This window comes from Rana temporaria, chromosome 11 (genome assembly GCF_905171775.1).
Source record: "Rana temporaria chromosome 11, aRanTem1.1, whole genome shotgun sequence".
NCBI lineage: Eukaryota > Metazoa > Chordata > Amphibia > Anura > Ranidae > Rana > Rana temporaria.
The window spans coordinates 115,396,395-115,418,456 of record NC_053499.1 but is presented as its reverse complement, the minus strand read 5'-3'; the positions used below and the strand labels follow the sequence as shown (position 1 = coordinate 115,418,456).

The following is a 22,062-nucleotide window of genomic DNA, read 5'->3' as shown; positions in this document are numbered from 1 at the left end:
CTCAGTATTAGAATGTTTCACCAATTTAGGTTTGGTTTAGTCTTAAAGCATTAAAGCGTTTGTTACCCTGAAAAGAATAAAAATAAATTATCCTGTCCCCTTTTAAAGCATGATCAACAGCACAGTGCTTGTGCTGTGTCATTTGACCCCTTCTATCACCTGAAATACCTGGTTGATCCTGCCTGGTTCTGCCCCCACCCCCCCGTAAACTGACCACGGTTTATCATGGCTGCTGAGCCCTGACACTATGGTCTGTTTATATGCCTCTGTCATCTGTTCTCTCCTCTCCCCCCTCCCCTCCCTGCCTGTCAGAGTTCGGAGGGGAGGGGTGGGCACTGTCACAAGCGATCATAACTTTATCATTTTCTGGCAATCCCCTGTGTTAATGCAATGTCTCCAGTGTCTGTGCTTTATTTAAAAAAATGCCGCTGTATATCTTATTTCTGAGCTGCTCGGTGCTCACGTGACCAGCCTCCTCTCTCCTCCCCCCCAACTGATGTCAGCGGGGGATTCTCAGCCTCTCAAGCTGTAGCTGTCAGATCAGGAGAGGGAACGGTGGCCAGTCATGTGAGCGGGCATTTTTTTACAGCACAGACACTTGAGACATTGCATTATTTGCCATTATTTACAACCACTTGAATTAAAACTAAGCATGTTTTTTTTGGGAATCCTACCTAAAGGAGTTGTAAAGGCAGAAGGTTTTTTATCTTAAAGCATTAGGCTAAAAAAACATTTTGTGTGTAGCAGCCTCCCCAGCACCCCCTAATTATTTACCTGAGCCCCATCTCTCTTCAGCGATGTCCACGAGTGTCTAAGCCATCCAGGATAAGGCTGAAACACAGCAGCCGTGCCATTGGCTCACAGGGCTGTCAAATTAAAGTTAGTCTGCCAATCAGGGGAGAGAGGGGGCGGGGCCGGGTTGGGGCTCCTTGTCTGAATGGACACAGGGAGCTGTTACTCGGCTTCAGTGCTCCGTAGTTAGCTGCTGACTGTGGGGGCACTCGATAGGAGGGAGAGGCGAGGAGCATAAAAGAGGGACCCGAGAAGAGGAGGATCTGGGTTGCTCTTTGTAAAACCAACTCGAGGCGGTAAGTATACCATGTTTGTTGTTTTTATTTTTTAACCACTTGCTTACTGGGCACATAAACCACCCTCCTGCCCAGACCAATTTTCAGCTTTCAGTGCTCTCACTATTTGAATGACAAGTGCGCGGTCATACAACATTGTACCCAAATGAATTTTTTATAATTTTTTTTCCACAAATAGAGCTTTGATCACCTCTGTGTTTTTAATTTTTTTGTTAAAAAAATTAAAGACCAAATAAAAATAAAAAATTCAAAACCGTTTGCAAAATGTTATAACAAAATATAAAACTGGTAATTTTTCTACTTCATTGATGTACGCTGATGAGGCTGCAATGGGAGGCAGCATTGGTGGGCACTGAGGTGGCACTGAAGGGCATTGATAGGTGGCACTGAGAATTGGCACTAATGGGTGGCACTGATAGGCAGCACTGCTAGGTGGCACTAATAAGGCACTGACTGGCACCACTGGTGGGCATTAATAGGTGGCACTTTATTGCACTAGTGGTCACTGTGGGCACTGGTTGGGGGCACTGGCAGGCAGTACTGGTGGGCACTAATGAGGCTCATGGGCTGTCAGCGTGAGCAGGAAAAAAAAAGATTACCAAGCTTTGTTCACATCACGTGATCAGCTGTCATTGACTGACAGCTGATCACATGGTAAGGGGATCCTTACTCGGATCTGTGATCACTCAAGTCTCGGTGATTCAGTGATCACAGTGTGCGCCGCACGCGCCCTGCAGGGGGGGCGCATGCAAAGGGGAGGACGCCTATTTCAGGTCCACACTGTAGCCGTCATTCGGCTATAGCGCGGACGCCTAGTGGTTAAATGAAACTTTGCAATCACTTTAAGCTATGTACACACTACGTGTTTAATCCAATCCAATGTTGGTACAGCAATCTCCCCTACTGAGCTATTGTGTTCTGACAGAACACTTCAGTCAGCGATCTCAGTCATTGTCTGAGAGCGCTGATCGGGAGTTGGTCGACTTTTTTTTTGGCATGCCCCTTCGACAGAAGCCGGCCTGGCTGCTGTACACACAGGCTGAATGTTGGACGGTTTGTGTGGAACCAGCTGATGCCGTCTGACATTTGGCCTATGCGTATTTGGCTTTACCTAGGTGGATTCAGCATCAGTCGCCTGCCAGCACAAAGACTGAGAACCGAGCAATCAGACACAGTTGATCACTCGGTTCTCCATGCTTCGTGAGTTAACTGTCGGCCCCCGGCTCTGTGCCTCCTCATTCACTGCCGTGCTGGGCTGTGGAGGGGGCGGGAGCGGCTGGCTCAGGCTCTCAGCGGGTCACTGAGAGGCTGAGCCAGCTGCCAGTACAGGTTCCTGGGTGGATCTCGACCATATGGTCGCAGTCTTTTCCCAGCCTGGACTGGCTCTGATGTCAGCTGACAGCGGGCTTCAGCCTGCTGTCTGCTGAAAATAGGACACAGGAGTGCAGAACGGACTGCACATCATGTGATGCACAGGAGAAGTACAGCCAAACGAGCCATACTTCTCCTTTAATTATTTCTGAGAAAAAAAGTTAAATTCCCATCTTACTTAAGTTATCCATCTTATTTAATTGGGCTTCTTGTCTCTGTGCATGTAATGCTGTAGGTTATTCAAGGAAAGACTGAACCAGCTTAAAGCCAAATTGGAAGAGGTGTCTTCTGGTAGAGCTATGGAGTATCTTAACCCTTTGGCTGACCTACAGAAGAACATGAAAATCCGCATTGAAGTTGCAGGTAAATCCTTTAAATTGTAGCTTCTCTGTTACAAAATGAGTTAACCCACAAAGTACCTGAGGGTCTTAAAATGAAAATTTTCATATATTTAGTGAAGTGTTTGCAGAGCTATATGCTCACAAAATCTCTTGTAATAGGACCTAGTCCCCCAACCTATTTGTACTCTAATATTGTACTTATTAAATAGTTTAACTCTTCATCCGTTATTCACTAATGAATGGTTAAATTTGTTTGTATAGGTATATAATTGCATTTTGCCATTCCTTTTTAAAGAAGCTCTGTGCTTCCGGTGTCTAGCTGTGATTATATTAGAAAATGGCACCATATCTTTCAGCCAGATTTTTTTTTTTTTTTTTAAAAGAGTCTCTGCAGAAAGGAGAAGTTGGTGCTCCTTATCCTATCGGTTGGAGAATTTCCTCATGAACTGAGAAGTTCTCGTTATCTCTCTGATATCAATTTATATGCCGTTGTTGTAAACAATATTCTAATTTTGCATAACTTCCTAAAATCAGACCCTATATCAGGGGGGCCCAACATTTTGAAGAGCAAGGGCCACTTAAGCGACTTGGTAAGCGGTCACGGCCACAATGAGCAGAGCAGGCAGATAGAAAGGGAAAACAATTGCTAAGAATAGTAACTGATGGTCGGACTTTGAGGCAAGACGGAAGTAAGTATAAAAAATATGAATTTATTACAAAATTTGAAAATTTATACAACAATAAAAGGTATATAAAACCATATGAAATAGATAGATATGGAAAAAGTCCTCTGAAGTCGCCTACGCGTTTCGCCATTGGGCTTCCTCAGGACGAGACAAAGGGGATTTTTGACAGTGTATAAGTATTATTTCACAATCTGAAACGATATACATTACATTAGCACAACATTACAACATCTTTAATGGTTTCTGAAGAAATTAGAATAAAAAGTATAACATATAATTACATCACCTATGGCACCACGGTGGATGTAACCCTCCAGAGTGTACATAGAGCATTCCACAGGGGTATATGCGGATGACAGGTCCAAGTCCACTCCGCATATGGACAGCTGACACAGCCTGCACTACTCTTTGGGCCCTCCAATCTGATCTGCCCAGATGAAAGGGGACGGATCCCCCTTTCTGTTTTTTTTTTTTGATTGGAGGTAGGTGGGTGTAAATGGCCATAAGTCCATTTACATCTGTGGTTCAATAGTGGTGAACGGAGGGTCTAATTGGGTTGTACCTAAGGCTGCCTTCACATGGACTCGCTGTGGTTTACCCACACCAAGGGTGCAGCGCAGTGCACCTGTGGCTTAGCTGTACTTTGCAATAGACTTCTATTATACCGTGCAGGTGTGGGGCACTTTCTGAAGTGCACCAAACCCCCAGGTAATAACCGTCTATGGCTCAGTGCAGGTAACCTGCAGGTGCTCTGCGCTGCACCTGCGGATCGGTTTGAAAGCAGCCCAGTAACCAATTCAGAACAGATATATATATATATATATATATATATATATATATATATATATATATATAAATATATATATATAATTTTATATATACACACCGATTTTAGTAATAAACTTACCTTTTAATATCAGTCTTCCATTCAGGTATCATTGGCTGTTGCTGTCCCAGGTAGAGAGCATTTGGTATCATGCCGACTGTGACAGGAGTTGGCACTATACAGGAAGCATCGGCTTATGCGGCTCTGCTCCGCAGCCACTTGCTTCCTGTACCGCCGGCTTCATTCACAACACTCTTACTCTGGGATTTTGGGTCGGCAACCCACAATCTGGTCTTGCCATCCCGCCATCCCAGAACAGGAGGTCGTGGGCCACTTCCAAGAGCTCCGCGGGCCACTGGTTGGGCACCCCTGTTTGTAGATTAGAAATGTTTATAGCACTAGAATAAGACATTTGTAATGCTAAAATGCCATGTTAATGCCAGGAGTGTTATATTTCCTCCAGCAGTATTTATGTAAATGCAGGAAATCAAACTTAAAAAATTCTCTGGTCTGATGAAACAAAGATTGAACTCTTTTTGGTATGAATGGCAAGCGTCATGTCTGAAGTGCAGTCGCTGTAAATCTGAGGGGAAGCTCTACTGATTTTATCATCCAATCATGTACAAGCAAAAATTCAGTTTTTTTATTTTCTTTGCATGTCCCCCTCGGATCTACAGCGACTGCACTTCCAGGTGCACTTGCAGTGCGAAATGGATTTGCCTTTCGTAAATAACCCCCTCAGTGTTGATGGGGGAATCTTTCCTGTGTAGCCAGTGTGTTCTGGCGGGGCGGGGTGAGCCCCACCGGGAGAACAGAGTGATTACTGCGAGCCGCTATGATGATATTTATTGCATGTAAAATCTGACCGGCTGGTTGTACCCAAGCTGATCGATCAATGAACTTGGGTACATTTAGCCTGCTCATAGATGGTCCAACTTAAAGTGTTACTAATCTCAAAATAGTAAAATCAGTCTGTATATATAGTAAAGCATGCTAGTTATACTATGTATATATGTATATCCCCAGGGGCTAATCCTCTGCATTGTGTAAAAAGGCTGTTTGATCCCGTCTTCTCTGATCCTCCCCTTCTTCCAGAGTCCCCCTAAACCAGTGTTTCCCAACTCCAGTCCTCAAGGCACACCAACAGGTCATGTTTTCAGGATTTCCCTTGAGGACTGGAGTTGGGAAACACTGCCCTAAACCATCTCCTGATAGAACAGAGCCTTGGGGGCAAGTTGCACATGCTCAGCTTCTTTCTTCTCTTGGAGAGTGCATGTAATCAGAACAGGGACAATCAGCACTGTCCAAACAGAGGATCAGGGGTTCTGCAACCTCATAGGACATCAGGAGGATGAAAACTCCTCCTACAAGCTTTAACCAGACACTGATAAAAGTCACAAGACTGCTGGTGAGAAAAGGTATTTAGCTGTTTATATTTACTAAAACTGCTAGGTGGCTCATTAGACCAACATCCCCTTTTGGTCTCAAGGTCAAGTCCCACCCTTTCATGTCAAGGTGCACTCTACTACATTTGTGAGTTTTTTGGCATCAAGCAACTGTTTCCCATTTGAAAGGCTGCCACTCGGTCTTCTGTCAACTTCATAAGGTCCTTTAGGCAGCTCTTTGAGCTTTAGGCAGTATCCAGTTTCCTTTTGTTGTCTTGTCCCTGTTGGCATTTGTTTGCTGTGTTGCTCATCCCTCAGTAGGACAACATTTGGATGTTCTGAAGGTGAAAGACTTCCTATATCTCTGAATGAACTCCAAGAAACATATTTATAGTGAATACAAGAATCATATTTAGCATTACAGAAATGTAAAGATACTATATTTTCCTTTTAGGAATTTATAAGGGATTTTGCCTGGATGTTATAAAACACCGATATGAATGTGAGCTTCAGGGAGCTAAGCAGCATTTAGAGGTAAGTCGTATTAATTGTTTGCTATTATAAATGTTTTCTGTGTTTACTTTTTATGCAAAGTTTGACTTTGCATAACTGTGTATCTGTTTATTTAAATGCTTGGTGTCATTTTTCTTAGCTAGAAATTACATCTATCAATTTATCTTTATTTTTATTTTTTTCTGGCTGGGGTTGACTGGAATTGTTAAGGCCCCTTTCACACTGAGGAGTTTTTCAGGCGGTTTAGCGCTAAAAATAGTGCCTGAAAAACCAGAGGGCTTTCACACTGAGGCGATGCGCTGGCGGGGGAGAAAAAAATCTCCTGCAAGCAGCATCTTTGAAGCGGTATGTATACCGCTCCCTCACCGCTCCTTCCCTTTTAAAACAAGGGGAAACCGCAGTAATACCGCCCGCAATGCGCTTCTGCAGAGGCGCATTGCGGGCGGTATTAACTCTCTTTCGGCCACTAGCGGGAGTTAATACCACACCGCTAGCGGCCGAATCCTGCGGCAATTCCAATGGTCTAGCACCGCTATACCGCCACCGCAACTCCCGCCCCAGTGTGAAAGGGGCCTAAATGAGACCTGTTTATCCTCAAAACAATGTCTGTGTGGCAGCACATAGTAGGACAGGCACCACTAGTTCAGTAGGCACCAGTTTGAACTATGAAAGGATTCCTTTTCCTCACAGATTGATCATAGGGGCCTTCCAGTGTGGCACATCTGCGCTTTAAGTCAGTCATGACGCATTCAGTAGGTGTTCACTGTATCTAAAAATCAGCTGTTGCATGGCTAGCTGTGTCCATAGTACATTATAGACTTTATGGATGTTAAATACATATTACCATTTTTTTATTTTGTTTTATTTTTTTGTGGTTGAACTGGATGGACTTGTCTTTTTTTCAACCTGACTAACTATGTTACTATGTAACTGAAAGTAAAAATGAAAAAATTACTTGTGCGACTTGTAATGCGACTTTGGACCCCAAAGTTGCATGACAAGTCACACCCCATGTTTCCCAATGAGTACTGCTCATATCTATGCGACTTAAAGTCGCAGCAACCTTAAAGTAGTTCCTGCACTACTTTGGTCTGACTTTCATGCGACTTGAGGGCCATAGACTTCAATGTAAACCTTCAAAAGTCACATGAAAGTCACAGCTGCATGATATATGTGCGACTTGTGTGTGAAAAGAATACCGACAATGAAAGATAAAGGGGGGGGGGGGGACAGCATGGGGTCAACGTCCCCCCGTTCCCCCCCATCCATACCAGGCCTTTTCTTTTTACACCTTTTTTGGTGAATGAGTAGGGGGTAGGGCCAGAATTGGGGGCCTCCCTTGTTAAATGGAGGTCTGCATGCTCGGATAAATGTTTGGTATGGATGTTAGGGGGGGGGGCCCCACGCTGTTTTTTTTATTTGAAGAACCTGGTATGGATAGGGGGGAGGGACCCCACACAGTTTTTTTTTTCATTTATTTTTCATTGCCTTCATTCTTTTGTATTACATTTAGCTGTCAGCTAATGAGTCATCGGTTGTTAAGGACGCGGAGTCGACTTCCCAGCTCGCTTCACACACAATTAGAATCGGTCGACCAATTTTTGATCAATTTTTTTAAATTCGAATCATTCTGAAAATGTTGAATACATTCAAAAAAAGGAAACCAAACGAAACTAAACAAATTTTTCCTTTAAAGCCTTTGTACAGGAAAAAAAGATTTTGTTTAAAATAACAAACATGTCATACTTGCCTCCACTGTGCAGTTCGTTTTGCACAGAGTGGCCCCAATCCATGTCTTCTGGGGTCCCTCGGCAGCTGTCTCGGTCCTCCCCGCAATTAGTCACCACAGTCATGTGAGAGCTCGCATGGTGGTCACTAATTGCGGGCGCGCTCCCGTGATACAGCGAGCGGCCATAGCCACTCACTGTATCACTCGGCCCCGCCCCTCGGCGCGCCGCGTCACTGGATGTGATAGACAGCAGTGCCAGCCAATGGCTGCGCTGCTCTCAATCCCATCCGCTCTAGCCAATCAGTGGCCAGGCTGAGCGGCGAAGAGGATCTCGGGACCGCGCAGGACTTTTGAGGGGTCAGGTAAGTATAACGGGGGCTTGGGGGTGGGGCGGGGGCTGCGTTATGCAATGTTTTTTCACCTTAATGCATTAAGGTGAAAAAAAAAAATTAATTTACAACTCCTTCCACAACAAAGTCGTATCAAAATTGTATCAAGTTGCGTGATAAAGTCACAAAAGAAATCACATGATTTTTAAGTCGCACAAGGGTGCATGGACACTAAACTAATGAACTCATTTGCACCCTTTTGGTTTGTTACTATGCCATTGGGAGCATTTCGTTATATCTGTTGGATAAGTGCAAAAAACCTTGTTGAGCTTGTCAGAGTTTTCCAGTGTCCTCAGCATACAACCTGTGTTTATTCAAAGGGTCTGTTTAACGCTCCTAGTTGTTGTCATCTTGGTCTACAGAGTAATTAGCTAAAGCCCAGTACACACTAATTACATTTTTTTTTTTTTTTTCTTTAGCCTGAAAAAAAACCTGACAGATCGCCATACCAACACAAGCAATGTTGGTGCCATGATCCTCCCTGCTGCACTATTGTATTCTGACAGGGGACACCCACCACCACCCAAAATATAGTGATCAGTGCTCACAGCCATTGGCTGCAAACACTGATGGATGGCTGGTTTTCCAGCATGTCTCTTTGACAAAGGACGGTCATCAGACCGATCTCTGTCAGACAGACTGCTATACACACTGACTGAAAATTGGCCAGTTTCTGTTGAACCAACCAATTTTTTTATTATTTTTTACAATATGTTGTAGATATCAGAGAGTGGGAGTGGTTGAGTAGGTTAGCAAAAGACTGGGCAGGGCTGACGACACTTTTTCCACATAAAATCCTGTGTGTAGTCAGTCCACAACATGGCTTAATAGATGAATGCATTTCTGCCACATCAACAAGTATTTATTTTTACTTAGAATCTTTAAAGCAGTGGTTCTCAACCTGGGGGTCGAATGATGATTTGCCAGTGGTCACCGAATCATGGGCTGTTTCTGAAGCCTGCACCGCCCTCTCAGCCTTTTTGCCCACTCAGCCTCTTTGTAGCCGCCCATTCAGTTCACGGCATGACTGGGGGGCAGAGACTAGAGGTCAGCTGACTGGTGAGAAATGTGAAGTGGGAGGGGCTGTAGGAGACCCTATCTCCTGATTTCGGCAAAGGTGTCACTGCTACGAGATACACCAAAGGAGTTTTAATATTGTACACGTGGAAAGGAACTCGGGGAGCTGTACATTTTCATGGGTTATGGGTGCAAATTACTTGTCTTGTCTTGGGTGCTGACAACCCATGCTACGAAAATAATTTTACTGTTAGGGGTCCCCACAACCTGGGAAATTTTATCAAGGGGTCACAACACTAGAAAGGTTGAGAACCACTGCTTTAAAGGAATAAGTCAAGGTTAAAATGTGCATGTATTGCATTTTTTTTTTATATATATATTTTGCCTCATCATCCATTTTAAAGTTTTACTCTGCTTTCTTGTTTAGAGTGAGAAGGTTCTCTTGTTTGACAACATGCAATGTGAACTATTGGAGCGAATCCAACGACTTGAGGAAGATCGTCAAAGCATAGATATCTCCTCAGGTATGCGGGAAACTATTCTTCCCATTCAAGGTGTTGCAGAGGTCGGCAGGTAAGCAGCTGCATGTCAGTCTGTCAGCGGTGCTGGAGGCTGCAGAAATCGTCAGGAAAACGTCTTGTGTACTCAGACTGTCAGCAATGCTGGGATCTCAGACACACTGCAGATATCGGCAGGAGGGGACTGGGGCTGGCAGGGTGATGCTGGGCAGCAGACAATCTGTCCCAGGTGCTAGGAGCTGGAGCGCAAGCTGTGTGGCGGCTTTGGGTATTGTCACCATGCTGAACTGTGTTTTGTCTCTGCTCGCTCAATTTGGTGATATGCAAGGTCCTCACCGAAGGCAGCGAGCAGAGACGAACACAGCCAAGCGAGGTGACCGTACCCAGAAGCCACAACACAGCTTGCTTAGGCTAGACATTAATGAGCAAATGTATAGTCCAAGAGAGAGAGTGGGAAGAAAAATCCACAAAAATCCAGGAACCTGCACTTTTTCTTGCAACTTAACCTAACCACTGGACCTAATCAATTATGATCAACCACACTGATCCCAGTGCACCAGACTGTTTTCCTTTTTTTGTTTGTCTGAATGTTATTGAAATGTCAAAGTGACATTTCGTGATTTTTTTTTTTTTTTCACACATTGACGTTGTAATGTGGTAGCTTGTGTTGAAACCTGCTGCACTGGAAAAAAAAACACCATGCACGTCATTGCAACATGAACATTGAACTATTCCATAAGAAAAGGCTTTTTGCTTTGTCTTGTGCTGGGACTGCACTGGGTAAAGACCTGCAAAATGACCTCTGTATAGAAGTCAATGCAGGTCGCCCCCAAAGTCGTACAAGAACCTTTTTTTAAGTCGGAGCGACTTGCGTCGCTCCTATTAAAACGGTTCTATTGCATAGAATGGGACGCGACTCGTCAGGCGGCTCAGCCCCAGTGTGAACCAGCTCTCAAAGTGATGCAACATTTCATATTTCATATTCCTGAAGTGCCTATTGTACCATGTACTTGTAGTAAAAAGTGCCCTGTTCTCCTTGTATTGCTTTCGTTGTGTGGTAATCCTGCTAGTTCTTCTGCTTTGCTCGCTCAAACTGACCACATTAGGCATAGAAGCACATACTTCCCAGCGTGGTCCGTTTTCTGGCTGTGCTATGAACACAGCCCATATGTCCTCCAATGGCCAATACATGTGTGGACAGGCCCTACTGCAGAGCTCTTCAATAGAAAGATCAGTGTATTGCTGTGTTTCTGCTTCTTGCCAACTCACCCCCCTGTAATCACCACTTCTGCCTCTCTAAGTTCCCTATGCAGCTCAGAACAGAGATTATGAGAACACACACATTTTGCCTTGCATTTATGATTTAAACTCAATTGGTTGTTTTAAAGGGTTAGGTTTTTACATATCCTTTAATATCCCAATGATAGCAGACTATTTTAACATTTGTACGTACAGACTGCAAGAATGTAAATCGGCTACTGATTAGGAAATCAGTAGTTTTTTACTATGGACATTTGTTTGTGTGTACATGCATTACCATTTATTGCAATAAAACCATGTTTTTTTTTATGGCAATGCACTAGCTTGAAAAGTAGGTGTGTGAATGTGTGTAGCCTTAAACTCACCCCTGCTTAGCAACACCATAGGGCACCTGCTGGTACCATTTAGTTTCTTCCTCTCTTTTTTTTGGCTAGCTTCTCCATTCTTTCTTTTTCTTTCATCAGAATGGTGGGATGAAGAATTGAGATCCAAGCGAAGTAGAAAAAAGTGGGATCCATTTCGTTCGGAGAAGAAGCGGAGAGTTCCATTGGTTTCTGGTATCCTTTTGTTAAAGACAGACTCTGTGTGTCAAATGACTGTTACATATGTTACTATCTCACCATTTTGTGATTTTCGGCCTGAGAACTAAAATGTTATCATCTACATGAAAAAAAAACACACATTATGATTCCATAGAAACTGTCCAATGTTACTTTTTTTTATCTGTATTGTAATTGTATCCAAACTACAATTACTGTGTTGATAATAGAAATCTGTTGCCTGTAAAAGCATATTGAAAATTTAGCCTAGCTACATTCCTCCTGCAAACAAGAAAAGATGTATCAGGAAATATACTTGCAGTTTCAGGTTTAGAGGTGCACTGCAGTTAAAGAGGAAGTAAACCCTGATGGGGTTTACTTCCTCTATTTTTTCCTGCACAGGTAAAGCATAATGGGCTACTATGCATCGCATAGTAACCCATTATGTGACACTTACCTGCAGTAGAAGCCCGCAATGTCACCGTATTTCATGCTGGCATCGAGCATCCATCTTCACCCCTCTTCTTCCGGGGGCTGCAAAATCCCGCCCATGCGCACAGGAGCCGCCTTTCATGACATGACCCCGGCTTTCAAGACAGCGCATGCGCCGTTGAAGCCGTTGCTCGGGGAAATTGCAAATATCTCCAAGACCATGTAGGTCTCGGAGATATTGCAAACACCTACAGGTAAGCCTTAATCTAGGCTTACCTGTAGGTGTAACTTGTCCCCGAGGGTTTACAACCACTTTAACACTGAAAGGTAAACTTTGACATGCATATGGGGAATTCATCCTGACTGCTCACTACTACAAAATTTCATCCAGACAGTGCTGTAGTGCAGCAGTCTATTTTAGGGCCTTTTATCAGTAGTTTGGTGATCAAAATACCCCTGCTTGTGAGAGGGGAGAGAGTCCCAGACACCGCCACTGCAAATGCAGTTTCGCTGCTGTAATGTGAATGAAAAAGCTTGATGTAAAAAAAAAAACATAGATGGTAAGAAATTGTTTTCAACCACTCACCTGATTCAGTCATGCCTTGGAAGTTTGTTATTGATGATACCGGAAGCTGAGTGCGAGGTGGCCTCACAACACGCGCTTGAGGATAAACACTTTTAGTGACCTACCTGGGATATTGCACTAAAATCAGATTATGGTGAGTTGGTTGCAGCTGTGTGTTTACTGGATAGCATTAGAAGTTTTCTGATCCTCAGATTTAATCCAATTGTTTCTTGGCACTACTACAGGTACAAACCGCAAATGACACACATATGTGGTATTACTGCAATTGTCAGGAATAGGAGTATTTGTTTTAAGTTGTTCTTTGGGGGTAGGTCATGGTAATTACAGGAAATATCCATCAAAAAATATATATTTTTACTATTTTTGTCCATTTTTTTTTTTTTGATAATACTTTTTTTTTTTTTTTTTTTTAGGAGACATCCATAACTATTTACCAGCAAATGAGGGCCCAATTTGTCATTTGTCAAAAAAGGGATGGGTCTCCTGGATACACAAAGTAGTTGCAATGATATTCTTAGTTTTACTAACACATGTCAAAGTTGGAATACTGGGTTCAGGATTTATTTTTCCTGCGTCATGAAGGTGAACTAACCCTTTAATAAACTATTGTTGGTCTTCAGTTTTCCTTGATAGAGAGGATAGGTCCATATATTGTTTATATGTTACGGGACAGTGTAATTATACACTGTGTGTTTTTTGGACGCAAAGAAGAGGAGCAGGGTTCAATAACATTTCAGCAGGAGGCTGTTGAGTCTTGATTTAAACACTGGGTTGTTTCCTTCTGTGGGGTTGATTTAATAAAACTGGAGTATGCAAAGTATGGTGTAGCTGTGCATGGTAGCCAATCAGCATCTAACTTCAGCTTGTCCAATTAAGCTTTCACAAAAAAAATGGAAGCGGATTGGTTTCTGTGCAGAACTGCACCAGATTTTGCATTCTCCAGGTTAAGTAAATCACCCCCAATGTCTTATTTCTGTGTGTTATTTGTTGGTTCAAGGATGCTTCTAGATACCCATTCAAGCTCTGAAGGCCTACGTTTAAAGGATCACTAAAGGATTTTTTTTTTTTTTAACTAAATAGCTTCCTTTACCTTACTGCAGTACTGGTTTCATGTCCTTATTGTTCGTTTTTGCTTTGAAGTAGCTGTAATTCTGCTGTGATCTCCACACTTCCTGGTTGTCGGTTTCCTCATAACCATCGTACTGGGAGCTTTTCACTGTAGGTCTAAGCTGTCATTACTGTGTGTCTAAAACTTAAAAGAACCAATCAGATTCATTTTAAAAACAAAACACTGCCCTGGATTTGTTTGTTTTTGTTCTGTGTGTCTCTCTAGTTCACAGGAACATGAAACCAGTTTAAAAGTGTAACTAACCTGCAGGCACATTATAGGATTGATTTTTATCTATTTGTAATCATTTTTAAAAGGAATCAGTTAACTTTTATGTCTCTATACCCTGTCAACAGTCATTTCAGCAAAACATTTGTTTTCCTTTAGTGACCCTTTAAGGTGAAGGCAAACCGCTAAAAACACATTTGAAATGCATATATCTATGTGCTGTCTTGCCATCCAAGATGTGTAATTCATATCAGCCTGTGCTCTGATTCACACTCCTCCAGCCCCCTGCATAACAAAAAGGTGACAGGTAAATGTTCTTGATTCTGCATTGCAGCTTTCTGGGCTACCCCTCTTCTTTTCATTAGAGAAATGTATCTGTAGCCACACCTCTGTCCTCTCAGGGGAAAGTACACTCCGGGAGCTATAAAGCTAAACCAGTAAACACTAAAGTGAAATTCCTGGCCCTACAATATATGTTACATATTTATGAATAAGAATGACTGACAAGAATTTCAATTCTTTTAGCAGGTACATCTGCATATACAGTATCTCACAAAAGTGAGTACACCCCTCACATTTTTGTAAATATTTTATTCTACCTTTTCATGTGACAACATTGAGGAAATGACACTTTGCATGTAAAGTAGTGAGTGCACAGCTTGTATAACAGTGCAAATTTTCTGCCCCCTCAAAATAACTCAACACACAACCATTAATGTCTAAACCACTGGCAACAAAAGTGAGTACACCCCTAAGTGAAAATGTCTTGAGCCCAACTAGCCATTTTCCCTCCCTGGTGTCATGTGACTCGTTAGTGTTGCAAGGTCTCAGGTGTGAATGGGGAGCAGGTGTGTTAAATTTGGTGTTATCGCTTTTGGACCCCTTTCACACTGGGGTGTTTTTCAGGCGCTTTAGCGTTAAAAAAAGCGCCTGAAAGAAGCTGCATCTGTAACCCCAATGTGAAAGCCCGAGTACTTTCACACTAAGGTGCCTGAAAAACACTCGAAAAACGCCCCAGTGTGAAAGGGGTCTTGGCATTAAAAAAAGCGCCTGTAAAGTGCCTGAAAGAAGCTGCATCTGCAATCCCAATGTGAAAGCCAGAGTGCTTTTTACACTGAGGCGCTGCGCTGGCAGGGCGTAAAAAAAAGTCCCGCAAGCAGCTTCTTTGCAGCGTTGAATACGCTGAATAAAGCCCCCTTTCCATGTGGGGAGAATTTTTTAACTCCAAAGCGCCTGAAAAACGCCCCAGTGTGAAAGGGGTCTTAGCGGCACTTTACCAGTGTTTTTCAAGCGCTGGCAGTGTGAAAGGGCTCTGTAAGCACTCGGGCTTTCACATTGGGATTGCAGATGAGGCTTCTTTCAGGTGCTTTACAGGCTTTTTTTTTAACGCCAAAGCGCCTGAAAAACGATTGAATTACGCCAGAAAAACACCCCAGTGTGAAAGGGGCCTAACTCTCACACTGGTCACTGGAAGTTAAACATGGCAAAGAACTCTCTGAGGATCTGAAAAAAGAATTGCTGCTCGTCATAAAGATGGCCTAGTATATAAGAAGATTGCCAGGGCCCTGAAACTGAGCTGCAGAACGGTGGCCAAGACCATAGGGCTGTGTAATATTTCCACTCAGAACAGGCCTTGTCATGGTCAACCAAAGAAGTTGAGTGCACGTGCTCAGCGTCATATCCAGGGGTTGTCTTTGGGAAATAGACCTATTAGTGCTGCCAGCATTGCTGCCGAGGTTGAAAGGGTGGGAGGCCAGTGTGTTTGTGCTGGGAGCTCACTGCTAGCACAGAAACTGAGCTGTCACTGACAGCTCCAGGTTTCATAAGAATGACCATGAGGACTGGCTCTCGATCACGTGTTCACTGTAATAGCCTGTGATTGGCTATCACTGTGATCATTCACTGCACAGCCTCGAATAGAAAAAAAATAATGGAATATTGTTTTTCTTGCTAGAGGAGTAAACAAAACAAAAAACATTGAAAAAAAAAAAATTCGAGTAAAATAGAAAGACTAAGGTTTGATCAAAGTCATGGTTAAGGTGCAAAGGTCAGAGTGCGTGTGTTTTTAGGATTAAAATCCAGCTTTTTTTTTTTTACTTGGTATTAGTATGTTTATGCAGTATAAAAAAGCGAAATGCACACAATTGTTTCTTGGCCCTACTACAGGTACAAACCGCAAATGACATACACATATGTGGTATTACTGCAACTGTCAGGAATAGGAGTATTTGTTTTGAGTTGTTCTTTGGGGGTAGGCCATGGTAATTACAGGAAATATCCATCAAAACATATATATTATTTTTACTATTTTTGTCCATTTTTTTTTTTTTTTTTGATAATGCATTCTTTTTAGGAGACATCCATAACTATTTACCAGCAAATGAGGGCCCAATTTGTCATTTGTCAAAAAAGGGATGGGTCTCCTGGATACACAAAGTAGTTGCAATGATATCCTTAGTTTTACTAACACATGTCAAAGTTAGAATACTGGGTTCAGGATTTATTTTTCCTGCGTCATGAAGGTGAACTAACCCTTTAATAAACTATTGTTAGTCTTCAGTTTTCCTTGACAGTGCGGATAGGTCCATATATTGTTTATATGTTACGGGACTTGGATATCCTAGAGGACTGGACTGCTATCAAAAAGGTATTTCAAACGTTTTTTGGGAGTAGGGGGGCAAGTTGGTAATGCTTAGGGCCCCCATTATAACTATGTATAGATTTTTGTGCACTGTTGGTTTTTAACCAAGCACATACTCCCTAATCAATCCCATTGATTTAGGATTACTAGTATATATTTTTTCTTGTTGATTATTGTTTGTTTGAACACTTGCTTTGATACTATCGAATCAATAGGAACTCATGTGTACCATTGTATGTAATTAGGAAGTTGGTAACAGCTGATTCTGGGATGACCATTGTTATGTTTTTACTTCACATATTTTTAGAGCCCTTTCCCACTGAGGCGCTTTACAGATGTTTTAGCGCTATAAATAGCGCATGTAGAGTGCCTCTCATGCCACCCCAGTGTGAAAGCCTGAGTGCTTTCACACTGGTGCGCTTGCGGGACAGTCTGCAAAGTCCCGCAAGCAGCATCTTTACACAGCTCCCAAATTGCCCTGCCATTGAAATCAATGGCAGCGCTGCCAAAGCGCCTGCAAATCGCCTAGGCAGCGGTGCTTTGCGGGCACTTTTAACCCCTCATTAACCTTTTCTTTGGGTTTAAAAGTGCCCTGTCCGCACAGCGCCGGTAAAGCGCCGCTAAAACTAGCTGAACTAGTCTGAGTGTGAAAGTAGCCTAAGGTATGCATTTATTTCCTATCAAGGGGTCACATACCTTGTTAAACGGTTAAATTGACTGACATGCTTATACCTTCTGTTTTAGAATTTGTGCTGTAATTCCATTCTTCCCAAAGAAGCGGGTTTTTGTACCCGTGAAAAGCACTTGTGTTGAATTGAAGTTGCAGGAAGCTAAATCGCCACCCGGCTGCAGTAGGGTGATGAATGGTCTATAATGTTATTGCAACCTTGTCTTTGTAATATGATCAATGTTGTTGAAATTTTTGTACAAATAAACTTTTTTACTTATGAGTACCAGCAAAGTCCTTCCAATAGTAGTTAGTTTTTTTTTTTGTACATGTTACAGTGATGAAAATAAGTATTTGAACACCCTGCTATTTTGCAAGTTCTCCCACTTGGAAATCATGGAGGGGTCTGAAATTGTTATCGTAGGTGCATGTCCACTGTGAGAGACATAATCAAAAAAAATCCAGAAATCACAATGTATGATTTTTTTTAACTATTTATTTGTATGATACAGCTGCAAATAAGTATTTGAACACCTGAGAAAATCAATGTTAATATTTGGTACAGTAGCCTTTGTTTGCAATTACAGAGGTCAAACGTTTCTTGTAGTTTTTCCCCAGGTTTGCACACACTGGAGGAGGGATTTTGGCCCACTCCTCCACACAGATCTTCTCTAGATCAGTCAGGTTTTTGGGCTGTCGCTGAGAAACACGGAGTTTGAGCTCCCTCCAAAGATTCTCTATTGGGTTTAGGTCTGGAGACTGGCTAGGCCACGCCAGAACCTTGATATGCTTCTTACAGAGCCACTCCTTGGTTATCCTGGCTGTGTGCTTCGGGTCATTGTCATGTTGGAAGACCCAGCCTCGACCCATCTTCAAAGCTCTAACTGAGGGAAGGAGGTTGTTGCCCAAAATCTTGCAATACATGGCCCCGGTCATCCTCTCCTTAATACAGTGCAGTCGCCCTGTCCCATGTGCAGAAAAACACCCCCAAAGCATGATGCTACCACCCCCATGCTTCACAGTAGGGATGGTGTTCTTGGGATGGTACTCATCATTCTTCTTCCTCCAAACACGGTTAGTGGAATTATGACCAAAAAGTTCTATTTTGGTCTCATCTGACCACATGACTTTCTCCCATGACTCCTCTGGATCATCCAAATGGTCATTGGCAAACTTAAGACGGGCCTTGACATGTGCTGGTTTAAGCAGGGGAACCTTCCGTGCCATGCATGATTTCAAACCATGACGTCTTAGTGTATTACCAACAGTAACCTTGGAAACGGTGGTCCCAGCTCTTTTCAGGTCATTGACCAGCTCCTCCCGTGTAGTCCTGGGCTGATTTCTCACCTTTCTTAGGATCATTGAGACCCCACGAGGTGAGATTTTGCATGGAGCCCCAGTCCGAGGGAGATTGACAGTCATGTTTAGCTTCTTCCATTTTCTAATGATTGCTCCAACAGTGGACCTTTTTTCACCAAGCTACTTGGCAATTTCCCAGTAGCCCTTTCCAGCCTTGTAGAGGTGTACAATTTTGTCTCTAGTGTCTTTGGACAGCTCTTTGGTCTTGGCCATGTTAGTAGTTGGATTCTTACTGATTGTATGGGGTGGACAGGTGTCTTTATGCAGCTAATGACCTCAAACAGGTGCATCTAATTTAGGATAATAAATGGAGTGGAGGTGGACATTTTAAAGGTAGACTAACAGGTCTTTGAGGGTCAGAATTCTAGCTGATAGACAGGTGTTCAAATACTTATTTGCAGCTGTATCATACAAATAAATAGTTAAAAAATCAAAAATTGTGATTTCTGGATTTTTTTTTTTTGATTATGTCTCTCACAGTGGACATGCACCTACGATGACCATTTCAGACCCCTCCATGATTTCCAAGTGGGAGAACTTGCAAAATAGCAGGGTGTTCAAATACTTATTTTCCTCACTGTATATTAGGATTTTTTGCATATATTAGGATGTGGTACTTGACCCTACAAATGTCCTTTCTTGGAGGAGATTTTTCCATCTGTGCCTCCTCACTATTTCTTTGTTTTAATGTCTTATTAATAGTAACCTGTTCACAGGCAAAGGGAAGTCTAAGATGGTCTCTTAAACTTGCCACCCATTTACTTGCATTGTACTAAAACTTTTGATGGCTATTCTGAAGTCTCTTGCTTTTCTATCATTTTGGATTATTACAGGCTAAAGCAGCAGTTTCTCCCCAGAAGAGGAAATCAGACAGTGAGTTCTTAGGCAAATTATTTTGACTTGCACTAGTTGTACCTTGTACTTTAGGGCCTGGGTCAATGAATGGGCTTTGTTTGCTTCAGACAGGTTTTAATCTCCTATACAAATCCATTGTGCTTGAAGCAGGTTAAATGCACTTCGGAAGGAGGCCAACTTCAGGTCTAGGGATGAGCTCCGGCGTGTTCACACACTTCACGTGCAGAGCCCGCCAGGAAGTCTGCACGGCACTGCGCTAACCACAGGCAGGGAGACATTTCCCGATCTCTGCAGCTCAGCATCGGGACAATGTCTCCCTGTGATGAGCACAGCGCCGTGCCCACTTCCTCGCGGGCTCTGCACGTGGACAGTGTGGACACACCAGAGCTCATCCTTATTCGGGTCATACTCATCTGTTAATGAATTCTGAATACTGTACCTCAGGAGATCCTCAAACTGTCAATCTGATGCCAATGACACAATCCCAAAGTCTGTCAACACAGGCCCTTTCAATAATGATATTGTTGATGCTGTTGAGCCACTTTCCTAATGTCATACTTACTTCCTGGGTTACTGTTTATAAATAATATTTACCATTGTCGTTTTGCTGTTTTTCTCATGCCTTTAGGTGTGAAGGTTGAAAAGCAGCATTTTAGTGCTCGGTGTGAAGATGGTTGCCTATATTATGAAGGAGAGAGCTTCACCAAAGGGGAAGCCATTATTCTTGACATAAAAGATGAACCCCCATCACAGTAAGAATGTTACCCTTTGACACTTTTTCTTTGGTTCCAGTGCATAGTTAGTCCAGTCCATCCATACTTAATGGGTATTCATAAGATGAGCCTTGGAGTAAAAATATTCACTGGCAGTCAGCATTTGTGTATGTGACCAAGCTTGGTCTAGCTTGCGGGAACAGAAATGTTTGTGAAATATGTTCAGTGCCGGCCCTTTACTGGTGTAGCACAGATGCTAATATCTAGGTAATAGGCTTGCTGTTTTAGTAGAATAAGGTATATAAAGACTGGTCAGGCCACAGGTGTTAAAGAGGAAGTAAACCCTGATGGGTTTTACTTCCCCTTTTCCTCCCTGGAAAGTAAAATCATAATGGGCTAGTATGAAGCGGAGCCCTCTGATGTGGCCCGCGACCTCCTGCTCTGGGATGGCTTGTTGGAAAGCCCAGATGGCAGGTTGCTGACCTTCCATCTAAGAGCATCAGTGTTGTAAATAAAGCCGGTGGTAGAGGGAGCAAGTGGCTTTTCAGAAAGTGCACCACACCTGCAAGATATAATAGACGTCTATGGCAAAGTACAGCTAACCGGCAGGAAAACCACATGTACACTGCGCTGCAATAGGCCCCTTTCAATCGATTGGTCCGACCCAATCGGACCCTTCATTCACCTCTATGGATCGGCAGATGTAAACAGACTTTAGTCTTATGTGGGATCTCTGTGCCCCCTGGTCACCGAACTACAACCCTCGAAGTCGATCTTTTTTTTTTGGGGGGGGGTCAAATAGACTATCTTGAGGATGTTAATCCGGCCCTGCCCCTTTCCATCTGATTTGGATCAGAGGGCCCATAGAGTAGATTGGGCTGTGTCTGCTTGGCTTATGCAGACTGGACACAGACCTGTCATCTGCCCACTCCGCTCATTGTTGGGCACCCCTGAGCTAGACTGTCCCCAAGCCAAGTGCCACCAGCCCCCCACTGCTGTAGACAAAATGTTGGATTTTGTTAGCTGGGTTTTGCAGGGATTAACATTTTATTTTGTTTATTTATTGATCTTTTATAGGGCTGTGATCACTGCAGTAAGCACAGGAGAAGTTTGGCTGAGGCGAGGAGACAGCAGCAAGACAAAGATATATGTATCTCAGCTACAGAAAGGCAAATACTCGGTGAGAAGAGCAGGAAAATAAGAAAAGTAACCCTTCCTCCTTCATGAAATCTGGGAGGATACCTTCTGCAAAATATTGATTTGGGTTTTAGGGATAGGGCAAAATGCTTTAGGGTACTGTGTGAGTGTGTGACAATATTGCAGCATATAGGATGCTGTATGTAGATATTGTAAATAAAATGAATTTTGTGTGTATGGCAAGCTGTAGCAAGAACCACTTTTCCAGAGGGTAGGGCTGGTGTTTAGCGTACGGTGCTGAGCTGTTTCCAAAAATAGTTATTTTCCTATATTTACATTTTTGCTAAAATTTAAATATGTATTTTTATAACCAATTAATTTAGAACGCAATAAACTATTGTCTTAAAGCTAAACAATTTTGTTTGTGTATTTTTACTACCAGTGGTTCTTGTGGTTCCAGTGTCATACAGCCTTGGACAGGCAAGCGATCAGTCCTTTTCTGTATTATCCCAATGTGCTATGAGGAATTGTAATTTTAAAGGGCAACAGACAGACACCGGGGTTGATTCTCTAAAACTGGAGAGTGAAAATCTGGTGCAGCTGTGAATGGTAGCCAATCGGCTTCTAATTTCAGCTTGTTCAATTAAGCTTTAACAAAAAACAACTGGATTGGT

The 22,062-nt window shown here is 42.8% G+C and overlaps 1 protein-coding gene across 2 annotated transcripts in view; it reads left to right on the top strand.

The window, feature by feature from the left end:
* The window catches only part of BRMS1 (BRMS1 transcriptional repressor and anoikis regulator), a 37,148-nt gene extending 15,347 nt beyond the window's left edge, over nt 1-21,801 (top strand). Inside the window, exons 4-11 of one of the 2 annotated variants that reach the window (XM_040328877.1) lie at nt 2,695-2,822; nt 6,152-6,231; nt 9,773-9,869; nt 11,588-11,680; nt 16,599-16,663; nt 19,517-19,556; nt 20,167-20,290; nt 21,329-21,801. In XM_040328877.1, coding sequence (XP_040184811.1) covers nt 2,695-2,822; nt 6,152-6,231; nt 9,773-9,869; nt 11,588-11,680; nt 16,599-16,663; nt 19,517-19,556; nt 20,167-20,290; nt 21,329-21,452 — 751 coding nt within the window. In that variant the 3' untranslated portion in view covers nt 21,453-21,801. Of the gene's footprint in view, nt 1-2,694; nt 2,823-6,151; nt 6,232-9,772; nt 9,870-11,587; nt 11,681-16,598; nt 16,664-19,516; nt 19,557-20,166; nt 20,291-21,317 lie in introns of both variants that reach the window. The other variant, XM_040328878.1, reaches the window with a different exon arrangement.
* Nucleotides 21,802-22,062: the final 261 nt, after the last annotated feature.